Below are 14,298 nucleotides of genomic sequence, written 5' to 3' on the forward strand. Positions count from 1 at the left end.
CACATTTTATTCCCATTTTCCTCAATTTTTTTTGTCCTTCCCAGTGGGAATTCTCCTGCACATTCCTACAGCACAAAAATAAGAAAACTTTTATTTTTCCCTCCACTTCTCCTTCCCTAAATTGCTTTTAATTTCTCTACACCTGCTTTTTTTTGTAGCCCTACCAAAGGAATTTCAGGCTGGAAATGAAAATATTCTGGAATTATCCAAAAATATGGAAACCATGGCACTGCTTTCCTGCTGTTTTCAGCTCATTTTGTGCTGTTTCCTTTCCCTCACCCTCCTGGCTCTTTCCTGATCCATTTTTTTATATTTTTTTGTAATTTTCTTCCTCTCTAAGTTGGGATTTTCCAGCCCTGAATTCCAGGTGAGATTTTCCTGGGAATTCCTCCTGCCCTTCCTGGAGCTGCCCCTGAACTCCAGGATGAACTACCTGGAGTTCCCCAAAAATTCCTGAGCTGACAGCACCAAAAAAAAAAAAAAAAAAAAAAGGAAATTGATGGATTTTTGTGGAATTTTATGGAATTTTCAGGTAGGCCTCAGGTCTCCCTGCAGCACCCCACAGCTGCCATTGGTGCGGTTTAATCACAGAACAGCAGGAGCAAGGGTTGTGGGCGTGGCGGACGCTGTTCCAGGGATTGTTTTCCCGTTGCCGGTTCCCGTTTTTTTCCTGATTCCCGGTTTTCCCATTCCCGTTTTTCCCGGTTTTCCGGTAATCCCGGGCCCGGAACCCAACGCTACGGGACGCGTTTCCCGCGGACCGCAATAGCTGCTTCTCCCGCGGCGTGCTGTAGGTGCGCTGATTGACAGCTCTAGCGGCCAATCACAAATCAGCTTTCCCACCTCAGCCAATGGGAGGGCGCCGTGGGCGGGCGATGCGGGGCGGCCGGGCCGGGAGCGAGCGGGGCCGGCCGTGAGTGGGGGGGGAGGGCGGTTACCGGGGTAACGGGGCCGAGGGGGTCGTGAGGGGATGGCGGGGCCGCGCCGGGGACCCCGGGGTCGCAGCGGGGCTGGGGGAGCCGGGGCTGCGGGGGAAGGGACGGGAGAGCGGGGCTGGGCGGTGTGAGGGGCTGGAGCCCGGCCTTGGTGTGAAGGGCCGGGGCTGGGCCCGCTCTGGGTGTGAGGGGTCGGGGGGGGCCGCAAGCTCCTGTGGGGGGAACTGGGGTCCCCTCCTCATGAGGGGCTGGGCCCCTTCCCCATCCTGAGGGGCTCCTGTGAGGGGCTGGGCCTGGGCCCCTTCCCCATCCTGAGGGGCTCCATTTGCCTGTGAGGGGCTGGGGCTGAGCCCCCTCCCCACCTTGGAGGGCTCAGAGCAGACCCCAACCCCCTCTGAGGGTCTTCCCAGCTGAGCTCTGCCCATGTGAGCTGCTCATCACCCTCCTGACACCCCTCCCCTCATCTCTGCTCCCTTTAGGTGGGCTCAGGGTGGGCTGGGAGGAGCCCCTTCCCCGTCACCCCCTTTCTAAAAGTGGTAGGACAGTCTCAAAGGGCTTGGAAGGGCCGGTTTTAAACAGAAACATTGGGACTTAGAGGCTCACAAATGAGGAACCCCTTTGTTTCTCCTCCCACAGAGCCCTGCCTGCTTTATAGAATATTTTTTATCGCTTGGATGCTTCATTTTAAGCCAGTGACCCGAGCAGGAGCTGAGCTGGTCCCTTGGTGCAGCAGTTCTGGGGCTGGGGGCACAGCCCAGGTGTGCAGGAGGAGCAGGTGAGGAGTTCCCCAGATATTCCTGGGGCTTCCTTTCCCTCAGGGCTGCTCCAGCCCCATTCAGGGATGCTGGATGTAGGGGCAGGTTTGGGTTAAAAAGGGGAAAAAACTGAGGTTAAAGGGTTTCTGTGGGGAGCCAGGTGTGTTCCAGAGGTGTGAGCTCTGGAAAATGAGGATTTTATCACTTCCCTCTGCCCTGGCACAGGCGTGGCTGTGCCTGGACCCAGATTTTGGGCTTGGCCACACCTGCAGTGAGTCAATGTCACCTGATGGGCTCTGAATTCCTCTCTTTGTCCCTTAGAGACAAAGAATTGGGGTGGCAGCGCACGGGGAATGGCTCCTCCCCACTGCCAGGGGCTGGGATGGGTGGGGGTTTGGGAAGGGAAAAAATGGGATTTTGGGGAGGGGATGGATGGGATTTTGGGGAGAGGATGAGTGGGATGTGGAGGGGATAGATGGGATTTTGGGAAGGGGATAGATGGGATTTTGGGGAGAGGATGAGTGGGATGTTGTGGAGGGGATAGATGAGAGTTTGGGAAGGGGAGGGATGGGATGTTGGGAAAGGGAGGGATGGGATTTTGGGAAGAAATTCCTCCCTGGGAGAGTGGGGAGGCCCTGTCAGGAATTTCCCAGTGCCTGCCACATCCCTGGAAGTGTCCAAGGACAGGGCTTGGAGTCCAGCCTGGCCTCAAAGACCTCCAGGTTTGAGGCGACCACAATTCCAGCGCTTTCAAACTCCTTTTGAATCCAGTTTGAACTTCGCCCTGCCGCTTCCTACAGCTCCTACAGGAAAATTCCCTGCGTTCTCCCCATCCCCAGGCAGCCTCTCTCCCCGAGGCCCACCCAGGCCGATGTCCCCGCTCTGAGCACACCCAGAGCGTCCCCTCAGGGCCCGGATCCGGGGCAGGATGAGGATCGTGGTGGCCAAGCTGCTGTGCCTGCTGGGCATCTGCGTGCTGGTGCTGGCCGGGGCGCTGCTGCCTGTCCGGCTCATCGAGGCCGACCACGAGAAGGCTCAGCGCTCCCGCCGCCTGCTGGCGCTCTGCAACTCCTTCGGGGGCGGCGTCTTCCTGGCCACGTGCTTCAACGCGCTGCTGCCCGCCGTCAGGGGCAAGGTGGGTCCTGGGGGTGTCCTGCCTAAATCTGGGCCTGCAGGGACCCAGCTGGGAGAGGAGCAAGGGGGCTGTGCCCAGGAGCTCACTGAGGAGAGCTGTGCCCACCTCCTGCCTTCATCTGAGCCTGCAGGGATCCGAGTGGGAGTGGATTGAGGGGGCCCTGCTGTGCCCCCTGGAGCAGCTTTGCTGTGCCCACTCCTGCCTTAGTCTGAGCCTGCAGGGACGCAGCTGTGGGGGCTCTGCCTGCTGGAGCAGCTCTGCTGTGCCCGGGGACTCACCAAGGGGAGCTGTGCCCACCTCGTGTCTCAGTCTGAGCCTGCAGGGACCCAGCTGTGGGGGCTGTGCCCACTGGAGCAGCTCTGCTGTGCCCAGGGGCTCACCAAGGGGAACTGTGCCCACCTCCAGTCTCAAGCTGAGCCAAGGGAGATACAGGCTAGAATTAAGGAGGAAGTTTTTCACAGAAAGAGTGGTCAAATAGTGGAATCATCTACCCAGGGAGGTGGTGGAGTCACCATTCCTCGATGTGTTTAAGGGAAGACTGGATGTGGCACTTGGTGCCATGATCTAGTTGAAGTGTTAGAACATGGGTTGGACTCGATGATCTTAAAGGTCTCTTCCAACATAAAATTCTGTGATTCTGTCTCAGTCTGAGCCTGCAGGGGCTCTGGTGTGAGTGGATTTTGGGGGCTGTGCCCCCTGGAGCAGCTCTGCTGTGCCCAGGCCCTCACCAAGGGGAGCTGTGCCCACCTCCTGCCTCTGTCCACGGAGGAAGTGGAGGTTTTTGGGATGCAGAGGAGGCTGTGGGGTGTGAGATCAAACAGCAAGAGATCCACTGTCCTCTGCCAGGGGTGCTGTCCAAGGATGTGGCAGCTTCATGGATTGATGGAGTGTCCCTGTCTCTTCTGGGGAATAAAGGGGTGGATTCACTGTGGGAATGTGGAATGGTTCCCTTCAGAAGGATAAAAGGGTGGATTCACTGTGAATCAATGGGAATGTGGGAATGGGTCTATCCAGAGGGATAAAGGGGATGGATTCACTGTGGATCTGTGGGAATGAAGGAATGGTTTAGGGGATGCATTTATTGTGGATCTGTGGATCTGTAGGAATTGTTCTCTCCAGAGGGATAAAGGGGTGGATTCATTGTGGATCCGTGGAATTGTTCCCTCCAGAGGGATAAAGGGGCTGGATTTATTGTGGATTGATGGGAATGTGGGAATGGTTCCCTCCAGAAGGATAAAGGGGTGGATTCACTGTGGGAATGTGGGAATGGTTCTCTCCAGAGGGATAAAGGGGTGGATTCACCGTGGGAATGTGGGAATGGTTCTCTCCAGAGGGATAAAGGGGTGGATTCACTGTGGATCTGTGGGAATGGGTCTATCCAGAGGGATAAAGGGGTGGATTCACTGTGTCCATGTGGGAATGGTTCTCTCCAGAGGGATTAAGGGATGGATTCTCTGTGGGAATGGTTCTCCCCAGAGGGATTAAGGGTGCATCTTTTTCTCCCTTCCAGCTCGATGAGGTGCTCAGACAGAACAACGTGACCACGGACTACCCGGTGGCCGAGACCATCATGATGGTCGGCTTCTTCCTGTCAGTCTTTGTGGACCAGCTCTTCCTGAGCCTGCAGAAGGAGAAGCCATCCTTCATCGACCTGGAGACCTTCAACGCGGGCTCGGACGCGGGCAGCGACTCGGAGTACGAGAGCCCCTTCATGGCGTCGCCGCGCGGGCGCGCGCCCTACGGCGAGCACGGCCCGCACTCGCACAGCCTGCACCTCCCCGAGCTGGCGCGCTGCGGGCCCCGCCGCCTGCTGGGGCTGGTCTTTGCCCTCTGCACCCACTCCATCTTCGAGGGCTTGGCGCTGGGCCTGCAGGAGGACGGCAGCAGAGTGGTCAGTCTGTTCCTGGGAGTGGCCGTGCACGAAACGCTGGTGGCCGTGGCCTTGGGCATCAGCATGGCCAAGGCGTCGCTGGCGCTGAGGGACGCGGCCAAGCTGGCGGCGGCCGTGTGCCTGATGATCCCGCTGGGCATCGGGGTGGGCATGGGCATCGAGAGCAGCCGCAGCGCCGCGGGCAGCATCGCCTCCCTGCTGCTGCAGGGCGTTGCCGGCGGCACCTTCCTCTTCGTCACCTTCTTCGAGATCCTGGCCAAGGAGCTGGAGGATAAAAGCCACCGGCTGCTCAAGGTGCTGTGCTTGGTGCTGGGTTACGCCGCGCTGGCCGGGCTGGTGCTCGTGCCTTGGTGAGCCGGGGCCTCAGGAAGCCGAGGGAGCACAACCTCACCTCTCCCCTCCCACGGCGCCGGGAGGAGCCGCCCCTTTCACCGCTGGAACAGCCCGAGCCGGGCGGAGTTTCCGTGATGACCTGGAGGAGGAGAATCTCTTCCCGTGTGCTCAGAGTGAGGAATATCCCGAGGGATTGTCCCTGACCGAGGGGCTGCAGGGATTAGTGGACACAAACGTTGAGGATCTGGGTAAATTCTGCTCCCGAGAGCTCCTCGAATGTGTGTGTGCCTCCCTCCTTCCCTTCGGCCACGCTCCGGAGGCTCCGAGGAGGTGAGGAACAAGCAGGAGTGGAGGCAGAGCAGGTGTGAGCAGGGATAGCCAGGCTGCACTAAGCTGCTTTCGCTGGCTTAGTTGGGAGTAAAACCTGGTTGTAAGAGCTGCCAAAAATAACATCCCTGTGGGGCTCTGGCCTTCCAGGCCCTGCTGCCTCCACAGAGCTTCCAATGCTCCACCTGAGGCTTGGGGAGCTCAGCTTTCCCAGGGATTCATGGAAGAAATGAGGCCGGGCCCCTCTACCCTGCTTCCTTCTCAATGTTGTACTTATAGGCTGAGCATTCCCTAAGGAAAACCTCTGAAAATCAGGGGATGAATCCCAGCATGGTTCGAGTTGGGGAGGACCTTAAAGCCTGTCCAGTGCCATGGGCAAGGACACCTTCCACTGTGCCAGGGTGCTCCAAGCCCTGTCCAGCCTGGCCTTGGACACTTCCAGGGATGCAGCAGATCCTCACCTTATCCAGAGCCTGGAATCCATCAGCTTGCAGGAAACGGGCAGTAACAATTCCCAGCACTGATATTTTGGGGCAAACTCTCTGTGTTTTCAGTGCTCTGCAGTCAGAGGGGCTGAGATGCTCCCATCAGGGGCTGCTCCAAGGCTTTTCCAGGTTTCCAAAGGAATGGAATCACCTCCCTTGGGGGGGAGTGGAGATGATGCTCAGAGCCACGAGCAGCCCCTGGGAAGCTCCTGATCCTGATGGATTTGCCTTTGGGATTGAGGAGCTGGGATCAGAGGCTGAAGCTGGGAATGTGCTCCCCCCCAGCTGTGAAACACAGCCTGGCTGTGTTTTGGGGCAAACTCTCTGTGTTTTCAGTGCTCTGCAATCAGGGGGGCTGAGCTGCTCCCATCAGGGGCTGCTCCAAGGCAAATCCAGGTCTCCAAAGGAGTGGAATCACCTCCCTTGGGGTGATGATTGGAGATGATGCTGAGAGCCACGAGGAGCCCTTGGGAAGCTCCTGATCCCGCTGGATTTGCCTTTGGGAGTGAGGAGCTGGGATCAGAGGCTGAAGCTGGGAATGTGCTCCCCCCCCAGCTGTGAAACACAGCCTGGCTCAGGCAGGGGCTGCATTTTAATTACCCGGAGCTTTGGCTCCTGCAGCAGCCGGGCCGGGCCCCTGGAAGCGCTGATGGAATCGTGAGGATGGCGCAGTGCCGGCAGCGGGAAGGAGGCGCGGAGCCTCCGCGGTGGCCCAGCTGCAGCATATGGAGGCAGCTGAGCATCATCTGACAGATCCTGGGGCTCGTTAGTTTAATTGCTGCAACATCCCCGAGTCAATTAATCTTCCTTTGAAAACCTGGAGTGGAAAGGGGGGGGGGGGGGGGGTGGAGGGAGGTTATTTTGGGCCTGGCATGACACAAAGCAGCAGGATGAGAGGAGAACGTGATTTGCCTCGGCGTGGTGAAGCCTCGGGGCTGTTTCACCTCTCTCCTAGGGGGGAGGTGACACGGTGCTGAGTGTCCCCTGTTGGGCTGTCACCTCCGTTTCACACCCTCCTCCTGCTGCGGTTTGGGATGGGGGGCTGTGAAGTGCCAGGGGGTGCTGAGCTCCCCCATCCTCATCCCGCTGCCCTGGGGGGGTTCATCCACAGGGTGGAGGAGGAAGAGGAGGAGGCCCTGCTGCTCCCAATAAATTCCCTGCCCTTCTCCCCTCGCTGTCACTCGCTTTTTTTGATGTCCCCCGTGGCTGCTCCGCGTCCGGCTCACGCGGCATCCACACGTGCCCAGCTCCAGCGTGGGCTGAGCCCCCTCCCCGGGCACACAGGAGCCCCCCAGAGCCCTGCTGAGCCCGGGGGCGGGGGCCGGGACCCCCCCAGCACCCCCCGCTCGGCAGCGCCGTGATTCAGCCCTGCGTGAGCGGCCGCCCCGTTGCGTCAGGCCTGGCGGGGAGCTGCGGCTCAATGGAACGAGGAGGAGCCGCAGGAAAATGATCAAGGGGAGCTCATTCATTCCCTCTAACGAGGAGGATCCGGCCGGCTCCGAGCGCGCCGGGGGGGGGGCTGAGGCTGCCACCAACCCCCTGGCATTGTCACCTCGCAGGGCGGGGCGGGCCGATGTCCCCGTGCCCCCCCTGTGCCCTCCCTGTTCCCGTGGGGACGCGGTGCCAGCGCGTGGGTGCCACCGTGGCCCGGTGCCCGCTGGCCGCTATTAATAGAGGCTGCGGATTTTAATTGCTGCCACTCCGGAGTGGGGTGGGGGGGAGGCAGGAGCAGACCCCGGCTGTGACAGGGACCCCGGAGTCATCGGTCACCTCCAGTGGCATGACACAGAGCTGGGGATGGTCACCCTGGGCACTTCTGGTCCCACTCAGGCATTGGGGGAGGGCTCAGCCACTGCTTGAGTGTCCCACAGCCCCGCCAGGACCCCCACTGTGTCCCCTCAAGGGTTTTGGGGCTCTGCCATGAGCAGGTGACACCAGTGTGTGACAAAGGCCCTGTGGTGTGCGCACAAGCTCCTGATCCTGTGCTGGGGTGGCACCATGGCCTCTGTGTCCCCAAAGCCCAGCATGGCTGCCCAGGCCACCCCCAGCTGCCACAGGGGCTCTCAGCACCCTGTGCCACGTGTGCCCTGCCTGGCTGGGACGTTGGTGTCCGTCTGTCCTGTCCCTGTGTCCCCTGTCACACCTGTGGGGCTCTGTCCCCATTCATGAGTCCCTGGGCTGTCCCTCCTCATGTGGATTCAGTCCCCACCTGTGCAGGTGTCCGTGTGGGGTCCCTGTCCGTGTGTCCTCATCCCCAAGTGTCCCTGTCCGCGTCTCCCTGCCTGGCTGTCCACTCTCACCCCCACATGTCCCCATCTCTCTCTCTCCATGTGTTCCCATCCGTGTGTCCCTGTCCCCATCCCCGCATGTCCCTGTTTGTGTGACCCTGTTTGAGTCTCTTCTCCGTGTGTCCCCATCCCGTTCCTGTCTGTCTGTCCCTGTCCCTGTGTTTCCATCCCACGGATCCCCATCGCTGCCCGTGTGCATCCCTGTCCGTGTGTCCCTGTCCGTGTGTCCCCGTCCCGCCGCTGCCGGGTCCCGGAGCCGCTCGGGGCCGGGCCCGGGGGTCCGGGCCCCCGGGCGGGGCGGGCGCGGCGGGCGGGGCCGGCGGCGGGGCGGGATCGGCTCTGCGGCGGCCGCACCGCACCGAGCCGAGGCGAGCCGAGCCGAGCCGAGCCCGCCCAGCCGAGCCGGCCCCGCCGCAGCGGCCGCAGCCCCGCCGAGCCCCGCCGAGCCCCGCCGCACCGAGCCGCGCCGGGCGGAGCGGAGCCGCCGCGCCGGGGCCGCCCCGGGCCGGGCCATGCGCTGAGGCCGCCGCGCCGCCCGCAGCCAAGGGCGGATCCCGGGCAGGACACGGTGAGGCGGCGGGCACCGCAATGCGACCGGCGCGGCGGGGGCCGGGGGAGCGCGGCCGGAGCGGGGAGCGGGGGTGCTGCCGGCAGGGGCGGGGAGCGGCGCGGGGGGACCCGCGAGCCTGCCCCGCCATCTGTCCGTGCCCTCCTGCTGCCGCTGCAGCTCCATCCTGAGCGGGATGCTCGTCCCTCCCGCCCCTTCTCCCGCTCCTCCATCTCCATCCTGCCCCTCTATCCTGCCCCTTCTGCCTCTCCGTCCGTGTCCTGCTCTTCCTCTGCCGCTCCATCTCCATCCTGAGCGGGATGCTCGTTCTCCCCGCTCTTCCTCTGCTCCTCCGACCTCCATCCAGCCCCTTCTCCTGCCCCTTCATCCCTCCATCCTGCCCTTCCCTGCCTCTCCATCTTCACCCTGCCCTTCCCCTGCTCCCTCACCCCTGCCCTGCCCTCCATCGTGACCCCCGGGTCCCCACCAGTGTCACCCCCGGTGCTGGGGGGCTCGGGAGGCTGCAGGATCAGCCCCGGGTGGTCCCTGCCAATGAGCAAAGGGGGGGCCGTGCTCTGAACCCTCGAACACCAGGGACTGTTGGGGTTGGGGCACAGGCCGTGGGGTCACCCCAAAGATCCCCCCGGTTCCGTGAGGGTCTGTCCAGCCCAGCCCCTGGGCTGTGAGTTCAGGGGCACTTTTGGCTGTGCCATGGACAGGTGGGACGGACAGGTGGAACAAGTGGGATGGGACAGGTGGGACAGGCAGGTGACACAGGTGGGATGGGAGCGGTGGGACAGGGTGGGAGCATTGCCAGCCCTGGCCGAGGTTGGACGTTCCCACGCGCCAGCTCAGCCCCGGCCCCCGCTGCAGCCCCAGCCCCCGGCGCTGGTGACGCTCCCAGCGTGGTGGGATCCAAGGAGCCCACGGTGGGATGAGCTCCTGGGCTCCTCCAGCTGCCAGCCTCGCCTGGCTCTGGTGTCTGGGGACATGCCCAGGGTTTGGGGCTGCTTTGTGGGGTCCAGACCCCCTGGTGCCCTGGGATGAGGATGGGGTGATCGTGGGAAGGGGCTGCTTCCCCCAGAGATGCTCAGGGATGCAGGAGCTGCTCTACGGGGCTGTCTGGGGCACTTTGCTGTCCCCCTTACCTGGACTGAGATGGCAGGAGTGGAGCTGACTGGGGACAGCAGGGCTCAGCCCCCTTCCCTCCCCTCCTTCCCGCTCGTCCTGTGACTGGGCACCTTTGGAAACCCTGTCCCGTGGTGGGTTTAATGTCCCCAAGGCTCTGTGAGGGTCCCACACACCCTGGGGACCCTCGTGGGACAGAGCTGGTGCTGCACTGAGGGACCAGGGCCCAGCACACACAACTCTTTGTGCCACCTCATTTCACATCACTGGGGGGCACTGGGGACCTTGCCCAGGTCCAGGTGTCCCCTGTGGGTGGGCACTGAGGTTTGGCAGCATGAAGGGGGCTCTGACCCCACTACCCACCACCTGCAGCCCACGGCTGTGCCATGCTCCTTTCCTGCACTCCTGGGGTGGGAGCAGAGCAGAGGGATGGCATGGCATGGGACAGAGTGACAGGGAGTGACAGGACACCAACAGCACAATCTGTGTGTGAAAGGGCACCTCTGTACCTGGTCAGAGAGCCCAGCTGGGTGCTCCAGATGCCACCATGACCTCACTGGGCTGTTGCTGCCCTGGCTGGGTGGACTGGGGGGGGGGGTCCCTGCCCAGCGAGCCCCCCCGGCAGCCTGGGCAGCAGCTGCGGTGCCGGTGGCCGCGCTCGGCCATATGGCCACGGCGGGCGGCCGGTAAAAATAGCCAAGGCGGCCTCACCCCTCCCCAGCCGGCAAGGGCGACCCAAGGGCAGCGAGCCCAGCTCCCGGCCGGGGCTGCATCTCAGGGGGGCCACACCTGGAGTTGGGGGCTGACGCCTCGCTGTGCCCCCGCAGCCACCGCGGGGCCAAGATGCCGGAGCAGAGCAACGATTACCGCGTGGTGGTGTTCGGAGCCGGTGGCGTGGGCAAGAGCTCGCTGGTGCTGCGCTTCGTCAAGGGGACCTTCCGCGACACCTACATCCCCACCATCGAGGACACCTACCGGCAGGTGATCAGCTGCGACAAGAGCGTGTGCACGCTGCAGATCACCGACACCACCGGCAGCCACCAGTTCCCCGCCATGCAGCGCCTGTCCATCTCCAAGGGCCATGCCTTCATCCTGGTCTTCTCGGTCACCAGCAAGCAGTCGCTGGAGGAGCTGAAGCCCATCTACCAGCAGATCGTGCAGATCAAGGGCAGCGTGGAGAGCATCCCCATCATGCTGGTGGGCAACAAGTGCGACGAGACGCAGCGAGAGGTGGAGAGCAGGGAGGGGGAGGCCATGGCCAAGGAGTGGAAGTGCGCCTTCATGGAGACCTCGGCCAAGATGAACTACAACGTCAAGGAGCTCTTCCAGGAGCTGCTGAACCTGGAGAAGAGGAGGAACGTCAGCCTCACCATCGACGGGAAGCGCTCCAGCAAGCAGAAGAGGACAGACAAAATCAAGGGGAAGTGCAGCATCATGTAGAGCCCCGGACTGGCCCGCGCCCCCTCCCCACTCCGGATACCCCCTCCCCTTCCCTCCTCCCGCCCACGGCTGGATGTGGCAGTGGCATCGCAGCGGGACCGTCCCCTCGTCCTCCGTGTGCCATCACTGTGACTGTGCGGGGCCGCCGGGGGTGAAGACGGGGCCGAGGTGAGGGACACGCGGCCATCCCCCCCCCCCCCGGGCACGGCAGGACCGGGGACACCCGGACCACCCCCCCGCACTCAGCACAACCGGAGCCACCGGGCCCGGCCCCCGTCGGTCCTCGCGGGAGGGAAGGACGGTGCCACGTGGGGATGGCGGTGTCACCCTTTGGGGACAGTCCCGCGCGTCCCCCGTCCCCACGCCATAGCGCTCTGCTCCTGCGGGCAGAGACCCGGGGCGGGGGCAGCCCCTGCGCGGTGCCCGTGTCCCCCTGCCCGGTGTCCCCCTGCCCCATCCTGGTGCCATGACCCCCTCCCCAAACCCCCATCCCCGTCCTGGTGCCACAGCCCCCCCAGCCACCGCAGCCCCCCAGCCTGGCACCGTGGTCCCCTTGCCCCCCAGGCCCATCGTGGTGCCCCCCGTGTCCCCGCCATCCCCGAGCCGGTGCCGCAGCCGGAGCCGCCAGCCCAAGCACAAAGCATCGGGTCCGCGGGAGGTCCTGACCCAGCACAATCCTGGCGAGCTCCGGCGGGAGAGCCCCGGCCCCGCGGCCAGCCGGGCCCCCCGCTGCCCCCGCACCCCCTCGGTGCCACCCCGTCCTCAGAGTCCCCCCGCGGGGACCCCCGGCACCCTCCAGCTCTGGCTCAGCCCCGCTTGTCCCCCCCGGCCGGAGCGGGGTCCCCGCGCTGTCACCAGCCCCTCGTCCCCTCGAGGTTTGTCCCCTCGCTCCGGCCCCGCTCCTTCCCCGCCGCCGCCACCGGGGTGTCCCCGAGGGGGTGTCCCCGAGGGGGTGTCCCCGGACAGGCCGAGCCCCCCCCAGCTCCCCGCACCCCCCGGCTTTTTACACGAGGATCCGAGCGCCCAGGGGACAAGGTGACGATGTAGCCTTTATTCTAGAAATAGTCTTCCTTCAATAAAGAGACGAGAAACGCTCCCGCGTCCCCCGGAGCCGCCCCCGGCCGGGGCGGGAGCCACGGGGGGAGCACGGGAAGGGGGCGAGGTGAGTGTGACGGTGAGTGTGTGATGTGTGTGCGTGTGCACAGCTTGGGGACAGCCACGGGACAGTGGGACGGCCACAGACCCGCGTGTGCAGGTGTGGGGCACGTTGGTGTGTGTGCAGGGCTGTGGGCATGTGTGACATATGTGACATTTGTGTGTGCGGGGCACAAATGTGACATGTGTGCACAGGTCTGTGTGTGACACAAATGTGGCAGTAAGCACAGGTGTGTATGGGGCACAAATGTGACAGTGGGCACACCTCTGAGTGTGACATAAATGTGACATGTGGGCACAGCTCTGTGTGTGACACAAATGTGACAGTAAGCACAGGTGTGTATGGGGCACAAATGTGACAGTGGGCACACCTCTGAGTGTGACATAAATGTGACATGTGGGCACAGCTCTGTGTGTGTGACACGAATGTGACAGTGGGCACAGGTGTGTGCGTGTGACGCGAATGTGACGTTTGTGCACACCTCTATGTGTGACACGAATGCGGCACGTGTTCCGTGCGTGTGACACGCGCGTGCCCCGTGCCCCGCTCGTGCCGCGCGTGCCCGCCTGTGACGTGCGTGCGACACGTGTGACGCGCGCGCGCTCCCGCGTGTCGCTGTCCCCGCCCGTGCCCGCGGGAAGGGGGGGGGGGGGGCGGGAGCGCGGCGCGTGCGTCATCACGCCCGTCGCCATGGAAACCAGCGCTGCTCCCCGGGCGCGGGAGCCGCGTGGGCTCCGGGAGCGGGAACGGGGAGGGGGGAACGGGGGGGAACGGGGCTGCCGCGGGCACCGGGGAACGGGCAAGGGCACGGATCCGTGGGGATGGGCAGGGATCCGTGGGGATGGGTACGGATCTGCGGGGATGGCACTGATCTGTGGGGATGGAGCGGATCTGTGGGGTGAGCATGGACCTGTGGGGTGGGCATGGATCTGTGGGATGGGCACGGATCGGTGGGGATGGGTACGGGTCCGTGGGGATGGGCACGGATCAGTGGGGACAGTGATGGTTCCATAGGGATGGTCATGGATCCATAGGGATGGTTGTGAATCCATTCAGATGGTCATGGATCCATAGAGATGGTGATGGATCCATAGGGATGGTTATGGATCCATAAGGATGGCTGTGGATCCATAGGGGTGGTGAAGGAGCCATAGGGATGGTCATGGATCCATGCAGATGGTCATGGATCCATAGGGATGGATGGTGATGGATCCATAGGGATGGATGGTGATGGATCCATAGGGATGGTGATGGATCCATAGGGGTGGTGGTGGATCCATGTGGATGGTCGTGGATCCATAGGAATGGATGGTGATGTATCCACAGGAATGGCGATGGATCCACAGGGATGATTGTGGATCCCTGTGGGTGGTTGTGGATTTGTGGCAATAGCCACAGCTCTGTGGGATGGTCACGGACCCATGGAGATGCTCTGAGCTCCATAGGGACAGCACCAGCTCTGCAGGGATGTCACAGCCCCCTGGCACTGCCCATGGCCCCTGCTCCTGTCCCCGTGTCCCTTCTGTGGCCTGGGAGGAGCCGGGGCCCTCTGTGGGTGCCAGGGCAGGACAGTGGGACAGGCACACACGGACATGGGGACACTTGGTGCCAGTCCCCACCTGCTGGGACCCCTTAGGACTCTCAGGTATTTGGGGTGGCACCATCACATCAAAACTCAGAGCGCTTCCAGAGGCTCCACAACACCTTGGGGTCAGACAATCTCCTCTTCCCCCATTTCCCGGGTCTCCCTCTCCCATTTCCCCTCACCTAATGGGGACCTGTGCCCGCTCGGTCCCGGTCCTGCTGCAGCTCCGGTGTCCCTCGGGATGCTGCCAGGGAAGCGCTGGGTCCCTGCAGTCCCCCCAAACCCATCCTGAG

The 14,298-nt window shown here is 63.0% G+C and overlaps 2 protein-coding genes across 4 annotated transcripts; both read left to right on the forward strand.

The window, feature by feature from the left end:
* The first annotated feature begins 891 nt into the window (after positions 1-891).
* On the forward strand, positions 892-6,678 carry SLC39A3 (solute carrier family 39 member 3). Of its 3 annotated transcripts, none has more exons than XM_059489979.1 (4): positions 892-913; positions 1,572-1,710; positions 2,530-2,825; positions 4,336-6,678. In XM_059489979.1, exons 3-4 carry the CDS (start codon positions 2,619-2,621, stop codon positions 5,068-5,070), a joined length of 942 nt encoding a protein of 313 aa, XP_059345962.1. In that variant the 5' UTR covers positions 892-913; positions 1,572-1,710; positions 2,530-2,618; the 3' UTR covers positions 5,071-6,678. The 3 variants fall into 3 exon arrangements, with proteins under 3 accessions (XP_059345962.1, XP_059345963.1, XP_059345964.1); XM_059489980.1 differs by having other exon boundaries at positions 898-913; positions 2,491-2,825; XM_059489981.1 differs by lacking the exon at positions 892-913 and having other exon boundaries at positions 1,545-1,710; positions 2,534-2,825.
* A 1,944-nt stretch (positions 6,679-8,622) lies between these two features.
* On the forward strand, positions 8,623-11,277 carry DIRAS1 (DIRAS family GTPase 1). The gene is made up of 2 exons (XM_059489733.1): positions 8,623-8,717; positions 10,652-11,277. The coding sequence occupies exon 2, from the start codon at positions 10,668-10,670 to the stop codon at positions 11,262-11,264; it is 597 nt and encodes a 198-aa protein (XP_059345716.1). The 5' UTR covers positions 8,623-8,717; positions 10,652-10,667; the 3' UTR covers positions 11,265-11,277.
* Positions 11,278-14,298: the final 3,021 nt, after the last annotated feature.

This window comes from Ammospiza nelsoni, chromosome 27 (assembly GCF_027579445.1).
Source record: "Ammospiza nelsoni isolate bAmmNel1 chromosome 27, bAmmNel1.pri, whole genome shotgun sequence".
NCBI classification, from domain to species: Eukaryota; Metazoa; Chordata; class Aves; order Passeriformes; family Passerellidae; genus Ammospiza; species Ammospiza nelsoni.